At 41.9% G+C, this 27,265-nt stretch overlaps 2 protein-coding genes and 2 long non-coding RNA genes across 44 annotated transcripts in view; 2 read left to right on the top strand and 2 right to left on the bottom strand.

Annotated features, from left to right (window-relative positions):
- Positions 1-4,526: 4,526 nt before the first annotated feature.
- On the bottom strand, positions 4,527-11,724 carry KCNJ8 (potassium inwardly rectifying channel subfamily J member 8). Its single transcript, XM_023927196.2, has 3 exons — positions 11,174-11,724; positions 10,478-10,924; positions 4,527-6,867 (listed from the first exon to the last, which is right to left on the bottom strand). Exons 2-3 carry the CDS (start codon positions 10,840-10,842, stop codon positions 5,967-5,969), a joined length of 1,266 nt encoding a protein of 421 aa, XP_023782964.1. The 5' UTR covers positions 10,843-10,924; positions 11,174-11,724; the 3' UTR covers positions 4,527-5,966.
- On the top strand, positions 6,439-11,029 carry LOC111929584 (uncharacterized). Its single transcript, XR_015285744.1, has 3 exons — positions 6,439-6,517; positions 6,600-6,858; positions 7,895-11,029. It is a non-coding gene; the product is annotated as an uncharacterized LOC111929584 (long non-coding RNA).
- A 157-nt stretch (positions 11,725-11,881) lies between the features above and the next one.
- On the top strand, positions 11,882-19,407 carry LOC147653704 (uncharacterized). Its single transcript, XR_015285746.1, has 2 exons — positions 11,882-12,100; positions 16,248-19,407. It is a non-coding gene; the product is annotated as an uncharacterized LOC147653704 (long non-coding RNA).
- A 1,650-nt stretch (positions 19,408-21,057) lies between these two features.
- ABCC9 (ATP binding cassette subfamily C member 9) overlaps positions 21,058-27,265 on the bottom strand; it is an 82,452-nt gene continuing 76,244 nt past the window's right edge. For 31 of the 41 annotated variants that reach the window (XM_086885256.1, XM_086885247.1, XM_086885279.1 and 28 more), the window contains 5 exons: positions 24,901-25,009; positions 24,578-24,681; positions 23,701-23,834; positions 23,369-23,431; positions 21,058-21,352 (listed from right to left, as the gene is read on the bottom strand). In XM_086885256.1, the coding sequence (XP_086741382.1) occupies positions 21,215-21,352; positions 23,369-23,431; positions 23,701-23,834; positions 24,578-24,681; positions 24,901-25,009 (548 nt within the window). In that variant the 3' untranslated portion in view covers positions 21,058-21,214. Of the gene's footprint in view, positions 21,353-22,030; positions 22,311-23,368; positions 23,432-23,700; positions 23,835-24,577; positions 24,682-24,900; positions 25,010-27,265 lie in introns of all 41 variants that reach the window. The other 10 variants (XM_086885260.1, XM_086885263.1, XM_086885269.1 and 7 more) reach the window with 2 other exon arrangements.

Genomic DNA, 27,265 nt, shown 5'->3' with positions numbered 1-27,265 from the left:
AACAGAATAATATTAAGTTATGATTTTATTTAATATAGATTAAGTGTTAATAGAATTAAGGATAGTTAAGTTTTATAATGTTTAGGCTTGAATGTTTTTAAGTTAAGTTTTCTAACTTAGATATTCTTTTAAGGTTAAGTTTGTTATTTCCTTTTATCATATATAATTATTGTTAGGTTTAAATATTGTTTAATTTAAGTTGTTTTATGTTTAATTGGAGACACTTGTTTAAACTGCAAAGTATAGTTATTTTCCTAGAGATATGAAGACAGCCACAACTGAAACAGCAGTGATGGAACACTGGTGAACACCTGCTTGTGGATAGAAGGGAATGCAGTCTGTGACACCCTTGACTTCATCAGGAGTTCTATTGTTTGTTGCAATCTCTGCAGTTTTGTTTGTTATAGCTTTCTTATTTTTCAGTGTTTCCAGAATTTTAAGAAGATGTATCATTGCTGAGGATCAGCTGCCATAGGGGAGGCTTCAGATTAAACCAACTGCTGCATGGCTTAATTGGTCTGGTACCTGAGGCTTCTGATCATTTGATTTGTACAAATGCATTTTAACAGTTTGCTGTGCTGTAAGCATCTCATAGTTGCTACTATTGAGAACCTTGTTCTAGAAATATGTTAAGAGGCATCTTTCCAGTTTAAAGCCAGGCCCTGGCCAAGCCTTGACTTTACCTGGAGGGAACGTTTGCCATCAGATCCAGATGTTTTCTGTACCAAATCAGTATTTGAGTCACTTTTTGACTCAGCAATTTGACCCTGTTGATATGACAGCTGGATCAGTTTTGAAGTGGGCTTTGGAGAATCATTTCCGGAGGTGATTACCCAATCCTTCACTGATTGTTGTGTTTCTGTTTGTTTGCTAACTATGGGATGCTGGTGTGGTGTTTTAGTAATTAATAGTAGTTTTATATTACATATGTTATTAATAATGTTTATAATTTAATTGCTTTTTAACCGGTATAAGTTCTTATTAATTGTGTATATGGTTTTGTGTTGCTGTTGATGTTTATAACAGAAGTACATCTCATTTTATTTTTTTTTTTTAAGAAAACGGGGGAAATGGATGCCCTAAAAACATTTGATTAGTGTAATTCATTAACTTCAAGGAGAGAAGTGCCTGTGTTTTGTTGGCAGGTTCAAAAAGGTCACCTGTCCATCTGACCAGACTGTCTGTCTCTGAACACATGAGATCCAGTGAAGAGAGAAGTCATCACACGGCCTTGGTACTCCAGACATGGATCAGAAGTGGACCTGTCAGGACACAGTTGTGTCTGAACACTACACAGACAGTTGCCAACAGAACTTTTATGTCGTTACTATGATGTTATGTCTCTACCAATTTTTCAGGTATCCTTTGTTTTAAGATTTAGAAGGATCTGAAGAACAACTTGAACATCAAAACCCTCAGTCAGCGATCAGCTGCCAGCTGACATCACAGGAGCAGTGAATGTTCCAGGACTGAATCGTGTTAGAGAAATTCTGTAGAAGATCTAAGAAGTGTAGAGACTCCATTTAACTGTATATAAAGCAAATTGTAGTTGTGTGTTTACCCTTTCAGCAAATTGCTTTCACGCTTAGACTACATATATACCAAAGCATGTGTGTTAAAAGTAGTTCTATAATAGGTTAAGATAAAGAGTTTATCCTGTGTAGTAATTGTTGTTAGGATAAAGTATAAGTATTCCCCCTTCAAGAGCTAGTGTAAGCATCTTTGAAAGTTCATTTAACGATTGGAGTTTTAGCTGTAAGTTTGCAAATATGGTGTCATTTGCATGGAACAAACTGCTTATGGTAATTGTGTTGTGTATAGTCCCAACCAACTGTCTGCTAACTAACATCCAAAAGAGGCAGAACATGTGGGTCACTCTGGCACATTGAACTGGCCAAAAGTCAATGTGTCTAAGCCTAGCCACACCTGGAGATCCTTTCGCACCTGTCTCGTAGGAGTCCCTGAATGGGATCCTCCAGCATTTAAAGATTTAATTAGTAATGAGACTCGACTGAATTGATTGGCAATGTTGCAAGAGTGCAATTGCACTGTTGGCTTCACATTGAGACAACCTGAAGCCTGTTGGCAAGCAAAAAATTACCAAAGTTCTCAATGTTACAACCCTCAGAAGAATTAGATTTGTTAAGTTCCACCAATACCTCAGGTGGATGGATAATGTTTGAACCCCTGACAAAAAGTCATTCTAACAAAGTAATGTAGCCCTGAGCTGCAGTCAACCCTATAGCTGATCTCGTTACTACCACTGAAAGTAAAGCCTTTGTTTGTGGTGCAGTCTCACAGGACAATTACCAAAGCGATTACCTAGTTCCATGTTCCTAATCTGTGGGGATAGGGCATGGAATGGGATTCCTGCTAGTCCACATAGAAGACCCTGTTATCTTGGGAAACATAACCTTGTTCCACCCAAGCTAACACCAATTGTTGAATATAGCTAGCAAAATGAAGAACATCAAACAGTCAAAGCAAAGCCTGAATGAATGAAAGTTTAGCCACCCTAAAAAGGCTCGCTTGCTGGACTAAGGAAGGATTGAACTTAACATCCACAATGTTAAGTGAGCTTTCAGCCAATGTGAGTAGTGTACATCATGCAGTATTATGAAATAGAGCTGCAATGGACCTTTTGCTCTTGGCACAGGGACATGGTTGTGAGGAGTTTGAAGGCATGTGCTGCTTGGATCTTACTGATCATTCAGCTTCCATCCATAAGCAACTGCAACAGCTACAGGATGAGTTACATGCCCTGGAGGAAGATAGTGACCCCACTGGAAGCTGGTTCGCCAGCTGGGGCATCACTGGATGGTTGACGTCTCTTGTGCTAGAAGGGGGACGGACTTTACTTATAGTGTTAATTGGGATGACAGCCTAAGTTGTGTGTTATCTTATCCAAAGCCTGGTTTGTGCAAAAAGAGAAAGGGGGAATTGTTGCTATATTTTATATATTAGTAAAGGCCGGTATGCACAAACCAGCCTTTGGAATAAGTCATGATATTAAGGGCTAAAATCCTTGAAACTTGCCTGCAGAAGAGAGAGTAAAGCAAAACAATATCCTTGTGTACAAGGATAAGAATGTAAACTTGTGTGTACTAGCCAATAGTAGCTTGCTCTGCCCGCAAACCCTGTAGACCCTATAAAAGGTGTGTTAATAATAGAAATAAACGGCATTCACAATTACTTCTGTGAAGACTGGTGAACAGCTCGGGGGTCTTTCAACACCAATCTCCTGCTTTATATATATATATTAAGTTCTGCACCTTTAAGATTAGCTTTGGGGCTAGGGAAGTTGAAACTGCTGGAGGCTGATGGGAGTTTTTCTCTTGACCAATAACTAGCCATTTCTTAGAACTGGCAGTGATTTTGACCATTGAAAAGTGAGATCAACCTGTGAACACCTACTTTAAGATGTTAGTCCAGGAATTTCTTATTCTCTTTGGTTTCTGGTTTGGTTTGGTAACAGGCTCCGGCTCACTCTCCTTCCCCACCGCCCGCAGGCCGGACAAAGCCACAGAGGGCGGGGGGGAAGAAACAGAGCCGTCCGGTTCCTGACTCGGTTTGCAGTTTCTGCCGCTGAACTGAAACCTGACACCATGAACATCTGCAGCTTGAGCAAGACTTCAACTCATTTACTACCTGGATGAGACTTGCAGATTAATCCTTTTTTTTCCCAGAGAGAGAGGAAGAGAGAGAGGGAGTGATCAACATATAAGGAGACACCATAAACCCATCAAAGACAGTGAAGAAAAGAATTAAATTTAGAGGGGGAAGAGAAATAAGGAGGTGCTTTAATAAGCTGAAATATTTTTCTGTTCAAGCTATGGAGATGGACAGTAGTGTTCTGAAAAAAACTCCTTTAATTTGTGACAGAGTATATTGGGAGGAATGGAGTCTTTTAAAGTGTGGTTTTTGAGCAAATGGTAAAGTGGTTGTGATATTGTGAGATGCTGGAACAGAGGGGGAGAAGTAATAGTTGAAGATTTGTGGCCTTTGAGAGGCAAAGAGAAAACTTCTGTTTCCAGAGGGGCTCACAAAAACAGATGAAGAGAACTTTTGCCTTTGAATAACTCATCCTTAAAAATGGCATCCCTAGACTCATTTGACCCATAACACACCTCAGAGTGAAGTGAAATGGGAAGAGTGAACTGATGGCAGAATTTCCACGCAACTGGCATCAGAAAAATAGAAAGCTATAAAGGAAATCGTTTTCTTGAAAAAAATTCCATGAATTTGCAGAAGAAGACTTCTTTTTCTCTACAAAGACTGATGAAAGGATTATAGCAAGAATTGAGACTGTTTTAACCACCGAAGTTTTTTTGTCTCTATGTCGTCATGTTATCAAGGGAATGGTTGGGCAGTGGGGGAGAAAGGGGTTATTCTGGAAGTTTTATTCTAGTTTCTTATTCTTGTAATTTTTGTTAATAAACTTTCTTTGTTCCTTTTAAGTTTTAAGCCTGTTTTGCTCTTGTTCTAATCCATATCTCACAGCAAGAAATAAGTAAGTTTTCTAGTGATTTTTTAGCTACTGCTTTAAAACCACAACATTTATTTGGTGTGTTGGCTGGGAAATGAAATTGGCAAATCTGAACCACTACAGAGGGTCAGAACAAGGATAGTACTTCTCTCGAGCTAGAGACATAAGACAATTTCTGCAAGAAATTTGAAGAGAAACTTGTCCATAATTATACTTATTCACATAGGAAAGAAACCATATATCAATTTAGGCTACCAAATGACAGAATTAGTTGTCTTACTTTTCCGTAGTCCTGTAGAAAAACTTGTGAAGACATTTTTGGGAAGGCTTCAGGCCAAATGCCCATTTTAATTTGAAGAGGAAAGCTTCTTCCTACCAATTCTCAATGCCAGTTTACATAAAAACGCAGGTGAGGCACTGATAAAAAGTGGGAATTCAGCAGCAGCACCCAAGTCCCCCTAAAAAGCATTCAGACAGTTTTAAAAATACTGTGTAATATTATTGGCAGGCTTCCCTCTCATTCCCAGTCATGTGTTCCCACTGGCAAAAAAATAACCTTCTTCTGGATGAAGCAGACTTAATACTATGAAAAGTAAATGAAGCAACTACATGTGTTTCCTTCTATGTATGAATCTATCAGAGAAAGCAAAACAGGATTTGGTCTTCCATCATGAAGAGAATGTTAAAGAGGCATCTGTTTTTTCCAGTTTGAATAATTTCAGTGAAACAGACAGGTGGCAGCCAGGAGGACTGGGATTTCTCAGCTTGGGCTACAGCTAATATAAGATGTGTTTCATCCTGAAGCCATGTATCTCACACTGAGAAGAGAAGCACTCCATCATTTTGCTGGTTTTCCTGCCTGGAGTGACACCAGCTTTCCTGTGGGATGAACAGGTCACTCCACCCGACCTGAATTTGCACTCAAAAGGCCTTTGCCACAAACCAACAAAAAAGAAAAAGCCTGGGAAACCGAAGGTGAAATGGAGGCTTTTCTCCAGTGAAATCCTTGAGGAATTTAGTTACTCCCTTTAAGAGAACAAGGAATTCACACAAAAAGATCAATATCCAAATGTCATGCACAAAATCTGTGGGAGCTGTTTAATACAGAAGTTTTATGAAGCACTCATATAGGAAAGCCCCACATTTTGTGACAGCGAGCAGAAGAAAGAGACCCTTGAAAGGAAAAATATGATTAAAAAAATCAGCATGCCATTAAAACAAGTAAAAATACACATTATATTACATGAGTGAAGTGTGTTTTCTTTAGTGTACGTGTCATTTTTTATTAATTCATATCCTAAGTGCTAAGGTGTTTTCTAATGCCGTTAGGTGGTGCTTTCAGTAAGTAATAGAATAAATAGTTCTTGCACGGTTCCCTTTTGCATCGTGTTCTCGGTTTCTGAAGTAAAAGGAAATTGAAGCAAAATACCACAGATGCCTCCTCCTTCTGAAGCCCAGTGCCTTGGTACAAAGCTGTGCATCACGTTTCTGAGGCACTCTGACTCCCCTCCGGCGTGATAAACTGCACTTTGGGCACAATGAGCGAGGAGTTGGTTCTCCGCATGGAGTTGCTCCTCCGAATGGAGTTGTTTCTCCTCATGGAGTTGCGCTTCCTCAGGGAGTTTTGGTGGGACAGCTCACTCTTCTGCAGGGTCTGGATGAGGATGGAGGGCTTCTCATCAAGCTCCCGGGCACTGCAGCGCGGCGCAGCCACTTTGACAGTGTTGCCAAACTTGGAGTAGTCAACAGAGTACACACCTTCCTCCTCAGTGACAATGGGCACGAAGCGGTGACCCCACAGGATCTCCTCTGCCACGTAGGAGGTTCTCGCCTGTGTCGTGATACCGGTGGTTTCTACCACCCCTTCCAGTATCACAATGAGCTCCAGGTCCTGGAGTGCCAGGTCAGAAGCAGAGATATCATAAAGAGGACTCTGCTTGTCTATGACATGACAAATGATCAAGGGAGCCACCAGGAAAATGTTGTTGCTTTCAATGGGGTTATCCACGGGGATATCCACTTGGTGAATGGGTATGACTTCTCCTTCAGGGGTTGTGGTCTTTCTCACGACCTGGATTCTCACTGAGGCGCTGATGATCATGCTCTTCCTCAGGTCCCCCACCCGGAACATGAAGCAGAGCTTGCCGTTGCGGACAGCAATGACCGCCTGCCGGCTGAAGATCAGTGTCTCAGCCCGCCGGTGAGCTTGTGCTGTCTTCATGAATATGCAGCCCAGCATGACAGCATTGATGATCAGCCCCACAATATTCTGCAGGATCAGGACCGTAATAGCTAGGGGACATTCCTCAGTCATCATCCTGCCCCCAAAGCCAATGGTCACCTGGACTTCAATGGAGAAGAGGAAAGCGGAGGTGAAAGACCTGTAGGGGAAGATTTCACCCAGTTAACTCTCACGACACAGAGCACACACATAATAAGATAATAATGATAAGCTGTTAACATGTGCTTCCAGAAACAAACTTAAGGACCTGTTTGTATGGCTCTAGTACACACAGGCCTTTTGTTAACACCAGCCAAAGTATTGCATGCTTGATGGCTCAGATTTGTGTGGTTGGTGTAGTGTCTATTGGTAGCAGGGAAGACCTCAGAGCGTGAGCTCCTCAAAGACCATCTGGGTGACCCTGAGCAGCTCAGGGAATCTCTGTCCAGGAGCACAGGCTTCCTACTGGCTTAGTGAACAGCTCTGGAACAACTGGGCTTTCCACCTTCTCCATCCCATGAAGCCCTTGGTGGAGAGAAGTGGTTTTGGCAAGCATGGGCAATCAGCTGGCACACTGAGATCCAGCCTGTGCAAGGAAGGGAAACGGAAAACTTCAGTACTTCACTCATGCTACCTGAATTATAACCCAGTATTTCCTGGTAGGGGAAAAGGGGCTTTCTCAGGTTTGTGACACTTCCCAAACCCTTGCTCACCTTGTGACTGAGCAGGATGAGCTTGCAGAGAGAGGTCAGTGACACACCCTGGCAGCAGGACAGTGCTGTGACCCAGGGTTTGGGTTCAGCTCACTGCCAGGGCAAGACCAGCTGGAAAATTTCAACGCCAAAGTTGGATGTAGAAGTGTGGGTTAAGTTAAATACCCTAAAATGCTATGGTGCTGGACAGAAAATGCTCCCCACAAACTTCCCAAAATACATTATTTATAGCAGCCACAAAGTCATATCCCCTGTATATATCGAGGTCCTTAACTTCCTTTTATATTTATTTATTCTTTTATTCTTTCCAGATACATCCTTCCAGTGCAATTCAATAAATCTGAAGCATCAGAATGCTTAACAGGGCTAGACAGTGGAAAATATATCCTGCCCATGAAGACGGTCTAAATAATTTGTTGAGATTACTTTGCTTTTCAATTAATCCGCTTTTAAACATTTTTTTTTCTTTTCTAGACATATTTTTACTGGGATATCAAGGACACATTTAAATAGCATTATCAATATCAAGGATAATTTTCTGTGCAATGAGAAAGTCCATCTTTCAGAAAACCAACCAGTCTCTGCAGAGGTATCTTTGAAATAACTTTATTTTTTTGCCTTTTCTATTTTTCTTAATCATTAACAAATTCCTTTGTATTGAGGGGGTTTATTTTGTATTTCACTCTGAAGAAACCAGGGACAAAGGAGTTAATTAATAGAATCCATTGAATGACTTCTTATAATCATGAATATTCAGTTACAAGCAGAACGAAGCTTCTGGATTCAATTTCAGTCAGCTTAATTCAGCTTAAAACTCTGTCCAGTAAGTAGTCTGACTTCCTTTAGCAGTACCCATTCTGGGTTTTTTTTTTTGTTGTTGTTGTTGTTTTTTGGGGGTTTTTTTGTGGGTTTTGTTTTTGTTTGTTTGTTTGTTTGTTTTAAAAAAAAAAACAAAAAAATCAGTAACAACAACAAAACAAAACAAAAAAACTCATAAAGCCAATCCACCTTTTTAACAGTGGAAGCGAAAGAATAAGTTTGGAAAGCATTTTAACCATGTGAAATGGGTGAAAATGCAAATCACACTGTTCCCAGGTTCTTCCCCCAGAGCTGTGTAGCAGCTTTCATATTTGGATGTTTGCTTTCTGTTGCAAAGAGATATGAGGCTTAGAAATTTCTGCAGTACTTTGTAAAATGAAAGGACTGTGCAAGCTCCAGGCACTTGCTAAAATTTCCAAAGCCAGGTTTTCCTGTAAATATGTAATGGCACCTACCCAAGAAAGCTCTTCTGAAATATCTGTGGGCCTAAACCTCAGGGGAGTAGGTTAAAAATTATTTATCATGATTTTGGCATTGCAATATTAAAGATATTTTACACCCAAAAAATTGCCATTCTTAAAGATGTCAACAATCACATTGTTACTTCATGACTTTGACTAAAGTGGTAGCCAGATTTCCCTAGGAAAGGAAAAGATTTCCCATGGCTTGGACATGGGCACTGGAGCAGCTATGGAGAGACTCCACGTGGACACCCCATAAGGATAGGGGGTGTGTTCTTTGGCATGAGCTAAACTTGAAATTATGTTGATTCATTCATTGTGCTTCCTAGCAGACATCCTGGAAGAGCCACAGGCAGCTATGGGGAGAGAACAGGGGCAGAGTCCTGGCTGTGGATGTGCCTGGCCCCAGTGGCATGAAGCCATTGGCCTCCAGCTCAGGATCTGTGGGATGATACAGCAGCCACACCGAATGAGCCACCAGCCACGTGCAGGGATGTTGCCTCAGCTGACCCTGGAGAGCTGCAGGGTTATAGCTGTTCACTAATTCCAGCTGGACAGATCCCACAAATCCAGGAAATGCTGGGGGTAACAATCCTGTAGGTGCAAGCTGGGTCATGGCATCTCATTTCAGACAAAACTGCTTATGGCCAGACATTGGAAAAGAAATAAGACAGCTCCAATTCTCCTCAACCTAGTGAAGGGTAGCTTGGAAAAATTCCCTCTTCTTTTACGTTGGAAAATCCCCATTTAGCAAAAAAAAAGTGTCAAAACAAAGGGAGAATTAAATCTTTACTACTTTGTGAGTCAGATACAAAGTCCCTTCAGACTTGGTGGGGTACCTCAAAATTTTGTGGGAGAAAAGTAAAAAGGGAAGTGGATTCACTGATTCTCAGAGCACCCCACAACCCCCAGACCCTCACAGCACCGCAATGTGTAAAGGCAGATGATCTGGGCAGCCTGGTGGTACAGAACCAGGACTTTTCCACCTAAAAACCTAGTGCTAAAAAAGCAGATTTAATTGGTGAGATCCTGAAGCGATCTTATGGCTTATCCCACCTGCAATTCAGAGTCTTCTCTTCCATGTATATGTCAGCTTATCAGTGCCCTGACAATTGTTGTGGCTTTGGGTACAGAGAGTAAAATACTTCAACAGGTGGCATTTAATCCAGTCATCCCTTAAGCTTTCACTGTCTGACACAAATGCACAGTATGGAAAGCGTTCCTCTGCCCAACTGCTGGCCTATGGCTTCGCCAAGGCATTTTGAAGTCCTGCATATTTAACACTCATGAAAGTCGTCTTGAAACACACTTAGTTTTGTCCTAAGTGACACATTTCCTGGCACCTCTGGCTGGTGCCCTGCCTGACACCCAGGGCTGGTTCCCTGCCTCTCAGGCACTGCTCTGGAGGGAGCACCTCTGGCCAACATGGCGCTGGGAATGCTCCCGCTGCCGTAGACAATGTTACAATACATACAACACATACCCACTCTTGCAGCAGGCTCTTATCTCGACAGGCAATCGAGTTACCCACAGAGTGTGGAGACACATGAAAAGCAGCAGGTCTCCCTCTCTTTCAGATCCTGTAAGGAATCAAAGACATCTACAGTACAGTATTTTCCAAGCCTGGGAGGCTTGCTGAGTTTATGCAGTCTAAAGGAAAACACTGCACTTTTCAACTGTCTCAGCCAAACCCAATGGTTCATGTACACTAAAAGCTGCACTTCAGACAACACCAGGATAGCCCCCACTTCCTTCATCCCACCAAAGTCAACTTTACCTGACACACGTCACACACGGCGTCCACTTCGTGCTGTTTGAAGGGTTTTCTGTGCTCGGGTCCATGTCGCCATGGGCAAAGGCCACCAGCCACCACATCATGGCAAAGAGCAGCCAGCTGCACAGGAAGGACATGGTAAAGATGACCAGTGTGTGACGCCATTTCAGGTCCACCAGGGTGGTGAAGATGTCTTGCAGGAATCGCCCCTGCTCACGGATGTTCTTGTGAGCCAGGTTGCAGGCGCCATTCTTGGCAATGAAGCGGGCTTTGCGCGGGCGGTCACGGATGCGCGGCTTGCGCAGGTTCTCAGCAGCGATACGTGCCAGCACATACTCTTCAGGGATGATACTCTTGCGAGCCAACATCTTCCTGCCACCATAGTCCACTTAGGGAGATGTGAAATGGGAGGTGGTCTCTCTAGCAAGTCTCTGCAGGGTTTGCTTTACCCTGCAAAACAGAGAAAACCTGGTCAGTCTTGTCACCTGTGCAAGAAGACCCGATTAGGTACAACCTGCCAAACCCTACTACATTAAATGCTGGTTCTACAATGCCCTCCCTCTCTCAGACCATCGTTTTTATATGAATAGCTGGTATCAGCTTGTAGCAGAAATGAAAGATGCTACTGGGAGACTCCTTGCAGGAAGGGAGGCTAACACAGCAGTCTCACAAAGTCGATGTAAAGCACCGTGAAAGCACCTTGACAGACATCAGCTCGGTTCTTCAGGCTGCTTCTCCGGGTGACACCAGTGCTCAGATGGGGACTGCAACACGAAGCACTAAGTTTTTCGCATCCCTCAGGACCTGGAGAATCAGACGTCTGTGGTTTGAGTCGAAGTTAATCTGCGGAGACAGCGCAGAGACTCCCTCCTGACGGCTGCAGCCCCGCAGAGCATCCAGTCCGCCGGCTGCCCCGTCCTCTGAAAGCATCACAAGAAGGAGCTGAGCTGGAGCCGCGGCAGGCGCAGAACGGGACTCCTCGGAGCAGTCGGTCGCATTTTCCCTCGCAGCTCTCCGTCCCTTCCGGGATCAGGCGGGAAAACCCCCCCTTTATTCCCAAACTTTGTCCCCAAACGGGTGACAGAACAAACCTACGGAAAGCCCGGCTCCCCAGCGGCTGGCCTGTCCCGACAGGGGAGGGCAGGGCTGCCCGACCCCTCGGCGCCTCGCAGGGTCCCCCCCAGCCCCGGGCACGGCCGCCACTCACTACGGAACGGGGCGGGACGCGGCCGGGCCCGGCGGAGCGGGGCGGGCGGAGCGGGGCAGCAGCTCCAGGGGATGCGCGAGGGGATGGGGCGGGGCTCGGGTTCGGGATGCGGAGGTCGGGCACGGGATGCGGGGTCGAGCTGGAAATGCGGGGCCGGGAGTGGCGGTCGGGATGCAGAGCAGGGGCGCACATGCTCCCTGCGCTCCGCGGTGTCTGCAGACGATGGGTTGTGAGGGGGTTTTAAACAAGTTCCAGCCCATGTAACGGCGGAGCAAGATGCTAACATTGCTGGTCTGTGCCATTTCGCGAGTTACACAAAGCTGCGCCCCTGCCTGCTTCCCCTGGCAAGCCAAGAGTTGTGCCTTCCTAACTTAATCTTCCTTCGAATCTGTCGGAGACAGAGGAAACGAGGCATATGCGTAAGTGTTTGGGGAACCGAAGCCAGAATCTCACGACCTTTGCAGCTTTGAACAAACTTAATTACCTGTCTCTACAAAAAAAGAAGGAAGGACATTTCTTTTCACAGGTCACAGCTCTTGCTGAGCAGCATCAGGCCCGTTGTAATGGTCGGCTGGGAAATGGGCACTGGCATATGGGGATTTGTATTTGGTATGGGTGTAGGAGGATTTATGTACAATGACAACCTCTCCCCCACCTTCCCAGTGAAATCCCTGGAGTTGTTTCTCTTTCCCACTGGTTGAGGTTAACAATTTTGGCCCTTGTGTTTAATAGAAACTTGCATTCTTAGAAATTGCAGCTTTTTTGAGGTTTTTTTTGGGGGTTTTTTGTCCTGAAGTCTTAAGGTTTGTAATGGGAAGAATAAACAGTACATCAATGTTATGAAAATATCAAAATTTAAATTTTAATGAAGCAAAGTGCAGAGATTGTGTCAGATTAAGTCCCTAATACCTGTGTCTGTGTATGTCTGTGTGTGTCTGTGTGTGTGCGTGTGTGTGTGGTGGGGAGGTTCCAAAATTTTCTGTTTATCACTCAAGTGAATCACCTGTAGGGTATAAAATTTCTACAGAACAAAATACCTTGCCTCTCTGTAAACTAGGGAAAAGCTTGACAAGCCTGCTGCAATCAGGAAGGTTTTAAGCATATTCAGGCTTGGAAAAACTGAGAAGGCACTTTTGACAGGCAGTGTAATCAGCTTGAAGATATCCACCCTGCTGAACACATGCACGTGCTTAACTTTAAATAGATGAGTAGTTCCTGGAAAATTTTCCAGCACTGGCTTTTGCTAATACCACATATGCAGTAGTGAGAGGAGAGACAGACACAAAGCCCCAGTCATATTATGCAATTAGCTCAATATTTATGCATGAAATTAAATTCAGGCAGATGGAAAACTGACAGTCAGGATCTAAGCCAAATACCTTTAGATTCTAACCAAACTCTGAGTACAAACACATAAAGTCACTTGGTTGGGTATCTGCAGGGTCAGCATTGTTGGTGTGTAACATTTCATGGGCCAGGCCTGAAGAACTTGGGAAATTATCCTTCTACAAATGGGGTGGTAGAGACAGCTCTAGAGGGGCTGACTCATTTCATTCATGCAGTCTCCAAAAGTGCATCTCACCTGGACATAACTATTGGAAATAACTGGTTTAATACACATGGAAAAAAAAAAAACTGTTCCCTTTCCCTTTTTCCCTTTTCCTTATTCTCTTCCTCCGCCCTTCTCCCATTTAGCTCCTGTGAAGTATTTGTTCTGTTGTAGGGCAAGAAACAAGATTGTTGTTCCCCAGTATGGCTGCTAAGTGCAGCTCAAAAAATAACTGTGGGAACTGCATGGAACACTTCCCACCCCTTACTTCTTCATGGGACCTTTGAATTCGTATAACTTTGCTTCTGACACAAATTAGCTCATGCTACATGCCAAATTGGACAGTTTCCTCTAAAGTTCTTGAAATCCACAGCTTTATAATCAGGGGACAGAAACACCAAGAAATGTTGCTTTATTTACGTGCCACCTCAGAGCATAACTCACGTGTGTGACTGTTTTCAACCTCATCCCCTTCTCACTCAGCCCCTCAAGCTGCTGCTGTGCTTCCTACCCCATCTCTGCTGGTAGTGAGTGCAACTGTGTGACACACACAGTGTGTGGATTAGCAGCCAGTTTGGAAAAATGGATCAAACCCATCTTTGAGGGCAGGTGGGAGCAAGGAGCAACATTCCTTGAGCTACTCAAGTGGACCAGAAACTGCTGCCAGCTCTGGCACTGTCAGGAGTCTCTTGTGAGCTCTCAGGACCACATGTTCCCTACTAACCTGCTGGAGGTTTCCTCCTTCTTAACTGGGTACCATGCAGAGGCTGGAATTCTTGTAGCTGAGATAGGAAGGGATGCATCAAACACACACAAATAGTCCTGGCACAGCTCCAGTGTAGCTGAACAAAAGTTACTGAGCCTTTTACCCACCATCATACATTGCAGGAAAAGTGCTTATAAAATCCCATCTTTTCCTCTCTACCTGTTCAAAGCTGGAAGAGATGCCTTCCTCATCACTTCTACTGGAGATGAGTTTTGAGGAAGCCTGCTGGGCCATGACCACAGGGATGTGAGGATCAGGAGCTCCAGACATGATTCTGAGCACAGCATCCATTTCCCCAAGTTTCTGTGTATGAATATGCTCTGGAGAGTGACAGCTACTAAAACCCTTCCCCTCTGACCTTTTAAATACTTGCTTGTTTGCCACATGAACACTTGAGTCTGAGATTTAAGTAATAGCTGGGAAAATCTCCTAAAATGTCTCCTAACACATTTGGTAAGGAACAGAGTGTCTGAGTGTTGTGAACACAGCCTCTTCAGGAAAAAAAATTATCAGAATTGATGGCAGTTGTAGGTCCAGTTTTCTTATGGTCCTTCATGTGTCTCCTTCTTGCTTTCTTTCTCCTCCACCCACAAGCATTACTGATATTATAGTAAATATTACTTTACCATTATGCCTATCTACAAAACAGGATTAAATAATGCGCTTAGACATGAATCTGAAATTTCCACATTATAGCCATGTCCAGCCCTTTCAGAAAATCCTGCTTTGTAATAAGTTTTGTTTGAAATTCTAATCTTAGCTTAGAGATAGGATGACTTTGCAGGCGTCCAGAGATGTCATGCACTTTGAGTGAGGCTTTCACAGAGACACGAAGCCATATTCGGATAGTGTGGGTGAACTCTTCCCTACATAAGCTGGCATGACATCCATCAACAGAAACAGCAGAAACTGCAAACTAAGGGCATCTGTTACCCTGAACCATCTCTTCCTTGCCCCTCCCCCGGCCCCCCCTTCATGCAAGAGCAGTAGGACAAAAATAGTTTTTATATCAGAATACATGTAACTAGTGCCCCTTGTCCAATGTAAGTTGCATCGTGAAGCTTGTTCATTACGTGCTTTTTCCTGGAATTTATCCTAAGGCTCTGGGAAGAGCAACCCCAGACTGGGATTGTTTCCTTGCTTTCCCGTGCCTTAATTTATGGGGACATTGTAAATCAATTTCTAGGTAAAATGAACATGTGTTACTGTGAGTCTTCAGCTGTGTTCCTAGAATGTGGTGTCCCTTAGGTGCTTCCCTTCTCTATCTCCCCGACTTTTCCAGGGTTAAATTAAGATTATGCCAGTTTCAGAAGCGAGATGTCATGTCTCACCTTCAGATTTTATCACAGAATATCTGGCAACTCCAAACCCTCAAATCTCAGATGCTCTGGTGGGACCTGAAGAAGTAGATGGACCCAAATCTGAATGATTCAGCCATGAACATATGCAGTACTCAGAGTTTCTTTGACTTCTACCTTCCTGCCTATGATGGAGAAGTCTAATGGTCATATTGCTGCAGAAGTAAGGGCCTAATAATGTGGCTGGTAGAATAAAAATACATATAACCATTAAATATGCTGCCTTGGGGCGTCTGTAGCTGTGATCCTGAAGGATGGTAGTTCTAGACCATGTCATTTACATGAAGCTGCATTAGTTCCTTAATTACATGCTTAAATATTTTACTGCACATTGAATGATATTTATGGATATAGCCTGAAAATCCTGAAATAAATTAAAGGGAGAGTTAAGAAATGTCATGGGAATAGCTGTGAGGAACTCTTCTGGGCAGTCCTAGCTGGGACTGTTCATTACTTACTTGTACTTTTAATCCAAAGGTCGTATAGCCATGTAATGTATTTATGTATAAAGCAGACTAATATACATACATGGGAATGAGTTGCAGGGGCCACTGAAATGTGAAGTGTGCTGTTGTGAGCTGGATGCTGCATTATTATATAGCAGCTCATGGGATGAAAATCCCCATGTTCCATGAAAATGAAAGGAGGCATCTTGCATGTGATAAATGACAATTACACCTAATAGAAACCAATTAAAAAGGTATTTTAAATAACTGTTTGTTTATAGTGTTCAGAATGTGGTTTACTATATTAGAGAAATGTGCAGCCACTGCCAGGAATGTCTGTTCTGTTTACATGGGTAGTATCTAGCAGCAGACAAATGCTATCAATAGTGAATATTTAATAGTAACTGTAGGAAATAGATTTTCTAAAAATCTCTTTTCTCTTGACAGATTACACTTGGAAGCTTCTTGGCTTCATTCAAGCCAATACTTGAAGCTGTCCTGCCAAAACAAAACATCATCAGCAAGTTGCTAATTTGTACAAGTCAGCAAACTTTTGCCTCACAACAATTTTTTTCATCATTTGAGTACCTGATAGTCTTTTCCTACAGCTCTGCACAGAGTTCAATTCTAATGGAGAAAAAACAGAGCAGTAAAAAAGCAATGAAATTATTGGGATGTTTGCATGGCAATGGATAATTTGATTTACAGTTTTGTTTTCAGACTTCTTTTAGTAGTCTCTTAGTTTTGCCTCTGAAAGTATTTAGTTTCCAAAGAAACTAAGGAGTTCTTCACATGCCACCATGGAATTCATATCAGAGAATTTACATAATATATTTAGATTTTGAATAAAGCTTTTATAAGATGCTACCTGAGGATGCAAGTATGCTCAGTTAATTTTTGCTTTTAATCACGTTTAGTGTGAGAATCATTGCTCCAGAGAGGTGTTTACAAGTGGCACTGTGGTTTCAGTGGATATTTTAGAGTTGATTTTGACTGGCAGTATCACAATGGGGACACGGGGTTATAGTGCTTCCCAAGGGGAACAAACTCCAGCTTCTGACACTGGACAATGGAAGCATGATAATGAAAACATGGCCCCTGTCCACAGCTTTTTTATAAAGGTAGCTGTTGACTCAAGTGCATTATATCTCCATTTATTTTTTTTATAAAATACCTACAAGCATTTATGTAAAATGCTCATGTGAGGTTTCCTTCAGTTTTTCATGATGAATTAACAAAATTGCCTGTAAATGTATTGACATCTTTACACAATAAAGCACAATAGTCCACTGCTTTGGGAAGCAAAAGAAACACATTCAATCAAATGAAACAACTTACTGTACAAGGAGTTTTTACTACTTGACCACATTTGAAATTGTATTTTTAAGAAAACACAATTCAATATTATTGCTTTCTGCAGAGGTTTTATATATAATGAGATGCAAACTTCTTTGTGCTGTATTGCTTTTGGTACTGAGTTCTATGAAGGTGTATGAATTTAAAGTAGAGGTGTTCTGCTATAACAAACCTAAAAGGGGCTTGTCTAAGTCCTTGAGAAGTGTTGGTGAATATATTCATTCAGCTAAATGATACAGTTGGGAAAAGCAGACAAACTCCTGCAAATAAAGAGCTTTTTCAGGTCTGCAGTGCAACTGGAACTTTTAAACACTTGAGATACCTCTTGTGCATATCACTTGGCCTAACAAAGCAGAGATCTCTCCCTAGGGACTTTGTCTTGCTTGTGCCCCTGGTTTAAAAGAGCTATCCCAAACTGCTCAGGGGAAGTTCCAGTGTTTCCTAGCACGATTAAGATTGGGCTCAGTAAAGACTGTATGGGATATTTCTAGTTTGGAAAGAGCAGGAATAAGCTGTTATGAGTTGTGATGAGTTTGATGAAAGGCCACATATAGGAAGAGAACAGTTTGATCTGTGCCAGCCCTTAGACCCAGCTCAAGGATTGGGAAAGATACCCACGAGTTGTAAGGTTAAGAAACACTGTTGTGGTTCTACAAGAAGTTGCAAAACCAATTTCTGTACCTAAAGGGGACCTGCAGGAAGAGACTGTGAGGAAGTGCAGTGGCAGGAAGGGGGGATGGCTTCAAACTGGAAGAGTGTAGGTTAGATTGGATATGAGGAAGAAATTGTTCCCTGTCAGGGTGCTGAGGCCCTGGCACAGGGTGCCCAGAGAAGCTGTGGGTGCCCCATCCCTGGCAGTGTCCGAGGCCAGGATGGATGGGGCTCTTGGCAAATTCGGATAGTGGAAGGTGTCCCTGCCTATGGCAGGGTGTGGAACAAGAGGAGCTTTAACGTCCCTCCCAACCCAAACCATTCTGTGATTCTATGATTGGCAACAACTTTGCTGTTTCTCTCCCAGAAACAGCAGAAAAATGAATGCAGGCAGGATGAGAAATAGTATTTAGGATCTATCCCAGAGATGACTTTACTCTGTCCATAGTTAAATTAACACATAGCCAGTGATGACATTCAAATCTCCTTTGCAAAAGGAAGAACTCCGTACTTCTGAAGCACAGTGTCACAATACTGAAAGCTTGCTTAGTTTAATGCTTAGAAAAAAAAAAAAACTGACCCCAAAACATGATGTCACTAGAGTAAGTGTCCCCCTGAAGAGCAGGGGTGTTATGACAGGAAAGACAGGAAAAGGGGAAAGGAGCGTGAGTGCAGAGCCATGTGAGAGAGGAAATGGAGTAAAGGGCATGGAGCTCACCTGGGAAGGAGTGGGAGGGCATTGGCAGAATAAGGAGCATCCAGAGATAGAAGCAGGAGACTTAAAGGTCTATGATACAAGGAGATGGTGAGGAAAAAAGAGGCTGTGGAAGAGAAGAAGGGCCTGCCAGCAGAAGAGGCAGTGTGACAAGAATCAAAGAAACAAAGTCTTCAGGCTGATGTTTCCTTTACTTGTGCACGTGACAGCCTTAGGACACACCCCGTTAACTATTCATTTTCTCACATATATATTTTTTTTCCCATATGTTCAAACAGCAGAGTTCACTTCTAAAACCATGGGTGAGCAAAGAAAGTGCTTCTCATACCTGTAGTGGCTCTGGGACAAACCTAAGAGAAAAGAGGTGCTAATTATTGGCCCCTCTTAAATATTACAAGACACAGTTCCAGGCCCATGGCAACCCTTTAATGCAGTGGGTACAAGGATCTCATTGAACTGGCTGGCACCACTTCAAATAAATCATGGTTGCATCATCACCAAAGACACACAGATCAAGAAAACTTTTTGTACTTCATCTTTATACCCAGTCTGACAGTAGGGAATCCAATTATCTTTTTGCTGAAGACAATTAAATTAAATCAAGAATAATTCTGGACTTTTTGCTGTGAAATTTGCATAACAATTTGTGCTTCTGCTGCAGGCATCTGCTTTTCTAAAATGTATTTTATTTGAATGACAAAGGTCAGCACAGGGAACAGATCCAGAAAAGAACAAAAATGTTTTCACAGCAGTAGACAGGGAAATCGCGGAAGTACTTCCCCTCATACAATGTTAAAGACTGAGCTCTTTTGTTTAGTTGTGCCACACAGCTTTCATTTTCAATAATTCAGAGAAAATAAAAATGTCAAAAAATCAATTAAAAAAGACAAACCACTGTATCATTTTTACACTATGAGACTAAATGTAATCCCAGTTTCAAATCGTGCAACTTCTCCAAAATTATTGCTTTTTTTTTTGGGGGGGGGGGAAGGGTGGAGGGAGAAATGCTGTGCCTTAAGTTGTTTTAATGACATTAAAAATAGACTTAAGTGCACTTAGTGGTCTTCCTAAATCTTGTAGCAGAAGGTGAATAAGAATCACCTTGAATAGTACCAGTGAAGCTGATCTCTCAAGCTGTACCTTTGAAAATATGCCTGTAAAACTCCTTCTGGATGCTTGGTGCCCATGGATCAGTATCTAACCATGTGTGAAAGTCATGTACAGGTAACCTTTGCAAAGCTGCCTGATGTAAATGTGTCTAACTTCATCTACATTCTTGAGGATATAATTTGAAATCTAATTTCAAATTATAAATTTCAAATTATAATTTGAAATTTATTCAATTTCAAATTGAAAAGTAATTTGAAAATCATATCTCTTTGCATTAGATCTTATTTAGAGGTAGGCCACAAATGTGTAAAGGAAAATAAAGGTTGTCCCCAAATAGAACTTGAAGGACAATGTCGCTGTTGGACATGATGTAGAAGTGTGGGCTTAATCCAGTACACTAGAACAAGTTTTTAGGAAAAGGGGTCTTTATTTTTTGAACTTTTCCGTTTTTATAGGGTTTTACTCTACAGGCTTAACATAACTGGTTAGGGAAACACCACCTCTTGTCCCATTGGTGGGACAAGAGAAAAACACACTATCTACAGTTATACAGAACTGTTATGAGAAAGTAAAATGGTTTACAAAGATCGTCCTTGAGCGAGACAGCTCTCAAGAAACTTTCTCTTGGGAACAGATCAGCCACTGACAGGCTGTAATTCTCTCAGGCTCAGAGAAATCCGGTCCACAGACAAAAGACATATAAAATGATTAGTGGTTGGCTAATTACATGCCATTTTAAGCAGAATATTTTAGTAGACATGATCAAAGGATTAGTTAATATCAAGTTTATAAATTCAGATCAATTTTAATATAAAGTCTTGAGATACTGTACAAAATTCCTCTATAAGTCTATCAAAGCATGCATAATCATAGGATGATTTGAATCTTTAATGAAAGTTGTAAGAATTAATATGGATTTAGAAACTGACTGTAGGAGTAAACCATCATTGCACTGAAAAAAGTTCTGTCACCACTGAAGTGTGCTTACTAAAGTGAACAACAGGAAGAAGATCTTTATTCCTGATGAATTTCTTTTCCCTCATTCACTGTCCCTCTGCTACAGCTTGGAGAGCTTATGCCTTTGGAATGCAGCAGACTGCCCCAAGTGTTATGGGCTTGGATGTCTTTCCTAATTTTTCCCTCTGGGGACGGAATGTATCTGGGGAACCTCTTGCTTCCTTGACAAAATGCACGATTTGATTGCTGGTTCCTGCATAACATAGGAAGTTTAATAAGATCAGTGCATTCTTTTTCTCTCTTTAAACAAAAATAAAGTCAGTAAAAATTCTAAGGAAAATGCCAAATTCCTAGGAAGTAAAAACTTCTCCATTCTGTGTGTGCATATGTGTGTGTGTGTGTGTGTGTGTGTGTGTCAAGTTTAATAGCTTTAAATAAAGTGACATTTTTAATGCTTCAAGGCATACATGTATTGCAATAGGCTTTATTATTTTGGAAGATGGAAGTGTGAAGAAAGAAGCTCTAAAAAACAAAGCAAGAAAGGTAAAAATGATGTTACACTGAGTAGAAAATATTTGCATTTCATCTGTTTAAAATAAGCTGTTAAAATGCATTTTGTGGCTGTTCACATGTCAGCCCGGACAAAGGAAGCAAAGATGCCATCTTCCTGGGAAAGCAGGTTCTCAGGAGTATCATATTCCAGGATGTTCCCTCGCTTCATGACGATGACCAGGTCTGCAGTGAGGATGGTGTGAACCCGGTGCTGCCATGAAGGAAAGCAAACAGAGGTTTTCATTTGGATAATTGTCACTAATGGGCCTCAAGCAAGGCAAAACCCATAAGGGAAAGGCTGTCCTTGTTCACAGTGATATTTGGAATAGATTCTTGTACTTTAACCTGAAGAGATCTTCAATTACTTGACAGCCTCTGCCATCAAGCCTGAAAATACTTAAGCATGAGCTTAACATTTTGCCATTATGGGCAGCACAGATGTTGGAATAAATCCTATGGCCCCACTGAAACACATCTTCCCCTGTGGGAAATAGGGATGAGAAGCATCCTGCACTGTCACATGGCTTAGAATCCTGTTCTGCTCCTTGTTCTCTGCACCCCAGCAGTCTGCTCTCCATCTGGGAGAGCAACAACCCCTGGGCTGTTGCCTTCTGCAAATCCCTCTGAGATCTAATTTGAGTGTGCTCCAGGCAACAGTATAATCCCATAGGCTACAGGTTTGAAATCAGTTTGAGTTTAATTTGAAGGACATATGAATACAGCCAGTCATAGATGGGATGACCTCTTAAAAGTGTGATATTTCTCTACACAGGCAGAAAGTGAGAGATCACTTCATGGGCTGGATTCCTTTGACATGGTAGTTGTAATGTCAGCTGCATGTCTAAGATTTAGGTATGATCAACATAAATAGTCATGAAATGAAACAAACCTGGGAACCCCACAACAAACACCTTCTTGCACTGTCCTCTCAGAAGCTGTGCAGTAGAAAGGAAGCAGAGTGAAAGGAGACTAAAGAGGTAAAAATAACTACCAAAAAGCCAGAAGTCCTGTAAACAATGTGGACTGAGAGTCTACTTGTGAGTCTTCACCAAAGTGGTGAACAGGCCGTCCTCTTTGAGGAGTAAGTTTGAGGCAGTGTCACATTCAACTAGAAAGCCCTCAGAAAGGACTAGGATAACATTGGCATCCAAGATGTGCGACACGCGATGCTGGAAAAAAGAACAGAAAAACAGGTGGGTGAAGGAAGGATCAGCTGTGAATGAGGAGAGGAAGGAGGAAAGATGTGAGGAAAGCTAAATATTAATGTGTGTTGTTTCACTTGGGACACTGACTTTGGAAAGGCAAAGCCAAAGAAAAGTGAGATTCCAGCCAGAAGGACAATACAACATGGAACTGAAGGACAGCAATCTAGCCACCAGAATCTTCAGCATTTACACAGCCAAGAAGTTTGGAGCACATTGTAAATGAGCTGGATTAAGTGGTTTGCTTGACACAAACTACTCACTGACAGGCTTGAAACCAGAGTCCAGGAGGCCTGACTGTAATCTCTAACCACAGGACTGGATTCCAGACAAGGCAAATGAAACAGCTATTGAAACATGTATTTATCTCATGGAGAAAACCTCTGTTTCTTGACTAATGATGCTGTCACAGGTGGAAATATTCTTAATGGTATCCACCACATGTCTATGCACATGCATGTATGAACATGCATGGCTATATGGAACTTCTGGGCACTAGGAGTGGCAGGAAAATGGGAAAGAACATCATAAACTCCTGTCTGAAAAGATATTATTTTGTGGGGTAATTCCCATTGATTCCAGTTTTTAAAACCTTTATTGTAAACCCAGCTTTTTATTCCAAATGAGAGAAAAGATAACCCAGCTTGAGAAACCATACCAAGTATATGATGTAGATTTTGATACAACTTTCAGTAATGGTTCAAACCATGGTTTCAATTAGTTTCAATTTTTTAGTAAGAATGATTTCAAATATTGTTGGAGACAGTGCAGATGCTGGAGTTCCCTGTAAAGTCTTTGTTCAGATCCAAGTGTTTTAGTTTGATAGCAAGACAATATTTACTGCAAAATTTCAGGTTGATAATAGGTGTCTGATTTGTTCTGGTATCATGGGAATATTCTGGCCTCGTGGTTTAGCTTTATTTTGTGATGCTTTTAGTTTTAAGTAGTGGTGTTTATCTGGTGAAGGGCAGGGTTAACTGCCTGAGGAATGAGGAAAAAAGAGCTTTTTCTGGCTTAGTACTTACTGCTATTGTTACAACTGTGCGGTCAGCAAAGGCAGTCATCACAACCTTCTGCAAGATGTTTTCCTGTCAGAGGAAAAGGCTCATTACAGTTGCTTCATCTTGTTACATTTTAATTCACATGTTTTCAAGCATATTCCACACAATCTCTTTCACAGCAGGGAAATGTCACAATTGTGAAAGCAGGGATTCACTAGAGCATTTCATTTTATCCTGAGAGAAACAAAAACACTGCCAGCTTTTTCTGCTACAGAGATCTCACAGCTTTGTGGCTGACACTTAGGGAAGATGCCTTTCTCCTGGTAGATCCTTAATTAGCTAATTGCTGTACTCACTGTGGCCATGTCAATAGATGCTGTGGCTTCATCCATGATGAGGATGCTGCTCTTGCGGACAAAGGCTCGGGCCAGACAGAAGAGCTGCCTTTGCCCCACACTAAAGTTTTCCCCTCCTTCTGTGACCATGGCATCTGTAACAAAAACAGTCCCTGTAAACATTGCACCCCTGAAATGCTGTGCCTGAAAGCTCTGCTTGTGCACTATTCCAGGGCCAAGCAAAATCCCCATAAAAGCCAATAACCATAACCTTGACTGACCAGTGGGATGGAAGGATACCAAGAAAAATGAGCACAGCCTCTTGGGAAAGGAGAAATACATCACTAAACAAACAGTTGGCACAAGTTGTTAGGAAATCTTGTGGGTTGCAGGGTAATATCTTAGTAATAAGAAATATACTTGATATGGAAATAAATATGTGAGCTTCCTTCATGTAATGGATCTGAAATTGTAAGAAAAATGTTCCATCAGTGTTTACAGCTCTGCTGGCAGAGTCAGCTTCTGCTAAAGGAGATAAAATTGTTCTTTTTTCTCCTTACTAATTATCCCACTATGATCACAGAATCATAGAATATCCTGAGTTGGAAGGAGCCCATAAGGATCATCAAAATCCAGCTCCTGGCCCTGCACAAGACAGCACCAAGAATCACACCATGATGCTGAGTTGTTTCAGGATTTTTCCAGACTACATGGGAAACCAGACTATTCTTCAGCTTTTTAATAAGAATATTCTCTCTAGTATGAAGAGAGAATCTTCATTATGTGCCTGTCACTCCTACATGATGATCCAGAGTGTCAGATGCGATGGATCTGTTTATTTGTGTGCATGCATGATTCCAGTATTGGCCCATGACCCCAGAGATTGGTTTAGACATACCAAGGCCTCCTGGCAATGACTTGACCATGTTCTTCAACTGAGCAATCTCCAGAGCTTCCCAGAGTCTGTCATCAGTGCATTTGCATTCAGGATCCAAATTAAAGCTGAAAAGAAAACCATAACAGGAGTCTTGTTACTGCAATTACTTTCAGGTTTTCTGAAAATTTAACACCTTGCCATTGTGTGTCACTTGGCAGGCTGAGCAGATGTATTGGACTGAGCTAGGAAGGTTGCTTGCCTTTTCCATCCTCTCCTGTCCCACAGCTCCCATGACAGGCAGGCTGTGCAATGCTGCCTGCCACCCCCTGATGACATTCACCTACCGGATGGAGCCACTGAACAGGATTGGGTCCTGGAGAATAATGGAGAGCCGGGACCGGAGTGTGTGCAGAGGCAATTTGCTGATGTCTATCCCATCAATTACTATCCTCCCTGTGTCAAACAACACACAGAACATGTGAGGGAATTGCACAAAACATGTGATCCACAGGTAGCAGGTGGAAAGGTAGAACAGCCCCTCTGGGCTAGTCTCTAGATGATGGCACACTGTCTCTGTGAGCTCTCAGCACTGCCAGACACATGGAGAAGGTAAATGTATCTAAGAACACAACCCAGCTTATCAGTGACACTGTCACCTTGCTCTTTTCCTTTTTCTTCCCCTCACCCTCCCTTAAAGGAAATTACATGTCTTCCCTTCTATATGATTAATGATAGCATCAGAAGGACAGTTTATTATGAGTTACAGCCAAACAGAACAACAAGAGCAACTTATGTTGCTGTGCCTTTCTTTGTTCCCCTTGAATTCTATAGCTGCTGAAGATATTTCCTTCGAGAAGGGGAACAATTTCTTTTGCATAATTTATGCAAATTACAGGATACAGGGGATTTGAGATTACAGGGAAGGGATGGGCCAGTGAGGATATGGTAAAGGCTATTTCCATCAGGCACTTTTCCAGTTTTCATGTGGATTGCTTCACTAGGCAGCTGCACTCCTCCCTGGGATGTACCTATGATTAATTTCATCAGTTCTCTCTCCCAACAGTGATAACTTAACCATGAACTGGCAGGTACATGGATATTCAGAGCTTTGTATGTGTGTCCCTTCTGTCATTTCCATTGTCACGATACTGCATTTTGTAGGTTGCTCTCTGTGTCCCTGTTCCAGTGGAAGATTTCATCAGCCTCCTAGCTGGACTACTTCTATTATTGCAGTTTTTATGCTTTTATAAAAAAGTATGCTTTTATTACATGGCCAGAGGAATCAAGATTTTATCTGTAAGGTGCAAAACCAATTATTTTCACACTTAAAGAAATCCAAATCAGGTTATAGGACTTCTTCTTGAGACATTGGTGGTTGCATAAACTTAAGCAATTCCTTTTCTTCACAAATGTGGGTTAGCAGAAGATGAGGTAGAATAAGGAGGGAAAAATTAATATGGCATGCCTGGGGAATAGGGAGATGCATATTTGAGAGAAGCCAGGGCGCTCAAGGAAAAGAAAAGAGGAGATGAGAGGACCTAAGGGAAAAAGTAAACTTGAGAGGAGTTGGGAAACTGGGAACAGATTGAGGGATGGTCAAGCAAAACACAAGAGAAATGAGAGGTTGCTTGAACAGAGGGCAAGAGAAGGGAAACATTACAGATCAAAGCAAAAGTAGGGAGATAAAATGGGAGAGATACAAATTTAAGGAGATAATGAACACTTAAGGAACAACATGAATGAAATTTTGGCTCTAGTAAAGTTACTTGAAATCTTATTATGTAACTTTTATTAGAGTCAGGACCCCACCCAGAAATGCACCATCATGGAAACCGAATATGGTTCCAGCTGGGAGAGGGATGTTCACAAAGGATAAACAGAGTTTGATTAGAAAAGGCTTAGACATTCCCATTGGGAAAAATCAGGGATACAGAAGAAGCAGACAAAAAAAATATACAGAAAGAAAACTTAAGTAGAAGGAAATTTCAAGCTGGCCATAAGAATGGTTATTATTTCTTTGCAATATTTATAAATCCAGGAATCCTGGTCACGAGTCAGAAGCCTGTGACCATAAACACATATATGCACAGAACCACAACAAATGCAAATATTAGTTTCATCAGGTTCATTTATCTTCCCACATCTTACTGAGCTTTCCCTGGAAAACATTCCATGCACAATGGCTAAATTAGAAACATGGAAGTTTTTGAAACAAAAAGATTACTTTCCAGTGGTTTTCTACATTACAACAACAGCATACATGTATCTGTATTATAAATGCTGAAAAGCAGTTCATGCCAATTAGCTGAGACAGTTAAATGCTGCAGGAGTGATAATATAGCAACATTTTTCCAACCCTTGAGTCAGATTCTGCTGCAGTTGTGGGGAAGCACAATAAAATTTTAAAAAATCAAGGGAATGGACTAGTTTCTTCTCTGCTCTGCTAATATTTTGACAGCTGTAATAAGTTAATGCAGTTATTCCTTAGGGAAACATTTAGACACTCCAGAGAGTTACATATTTTTTTATCCTGTCTCAAACGGTGCATATTGTTTTGTCAGACCATATGGAAAATGTTGGTTTTTTAAAATTGGAAATACATTCTGTGCACAACATTTCCTGAAAGAACCAAGTGCTATTCACAATAGGGCACTTTGTACTTTGAAGGATCAGGCATAACACTTCTAATCAAATATCTTCTGAGCTAGA

Source organism: Cyanistes caeruleus, chromosome 4 (assembly GCF_971803275.1).
Source record: "Cyanistes caeruleus chromosome 4, bCyaCae1.hap1.1, whole genome shotgun sequence".
NCBI classification, from domain to species: domain Eukaryota; kingdom Metazoa; phylum Chordata; class Aves; order Passeriformes; family Paridae; genus Cyanistes; species Cyanistes caeruleus.
This window is presented reverse-complemented; position numbering and strand designations above follow the sequence as displayed.

Excerpts from the sequence above, each read along its gene's own strand:
- KCNJ8 (XM_023927196.2), bottom strand. The coding sequence starts at position 10,842 with ATGTTGGCTCGCAAGAGTATCATCCCTGAAGAGTATGTGCTGGCACGT. Across the intron at positions 6,868-10,477 it reads CCGTGTGTGACGTGTGTCAG|GTCTTTCACCTCCGCTTTCC; the intron begins GTAAAGTTGACT and ends CTTCCCCTACAG.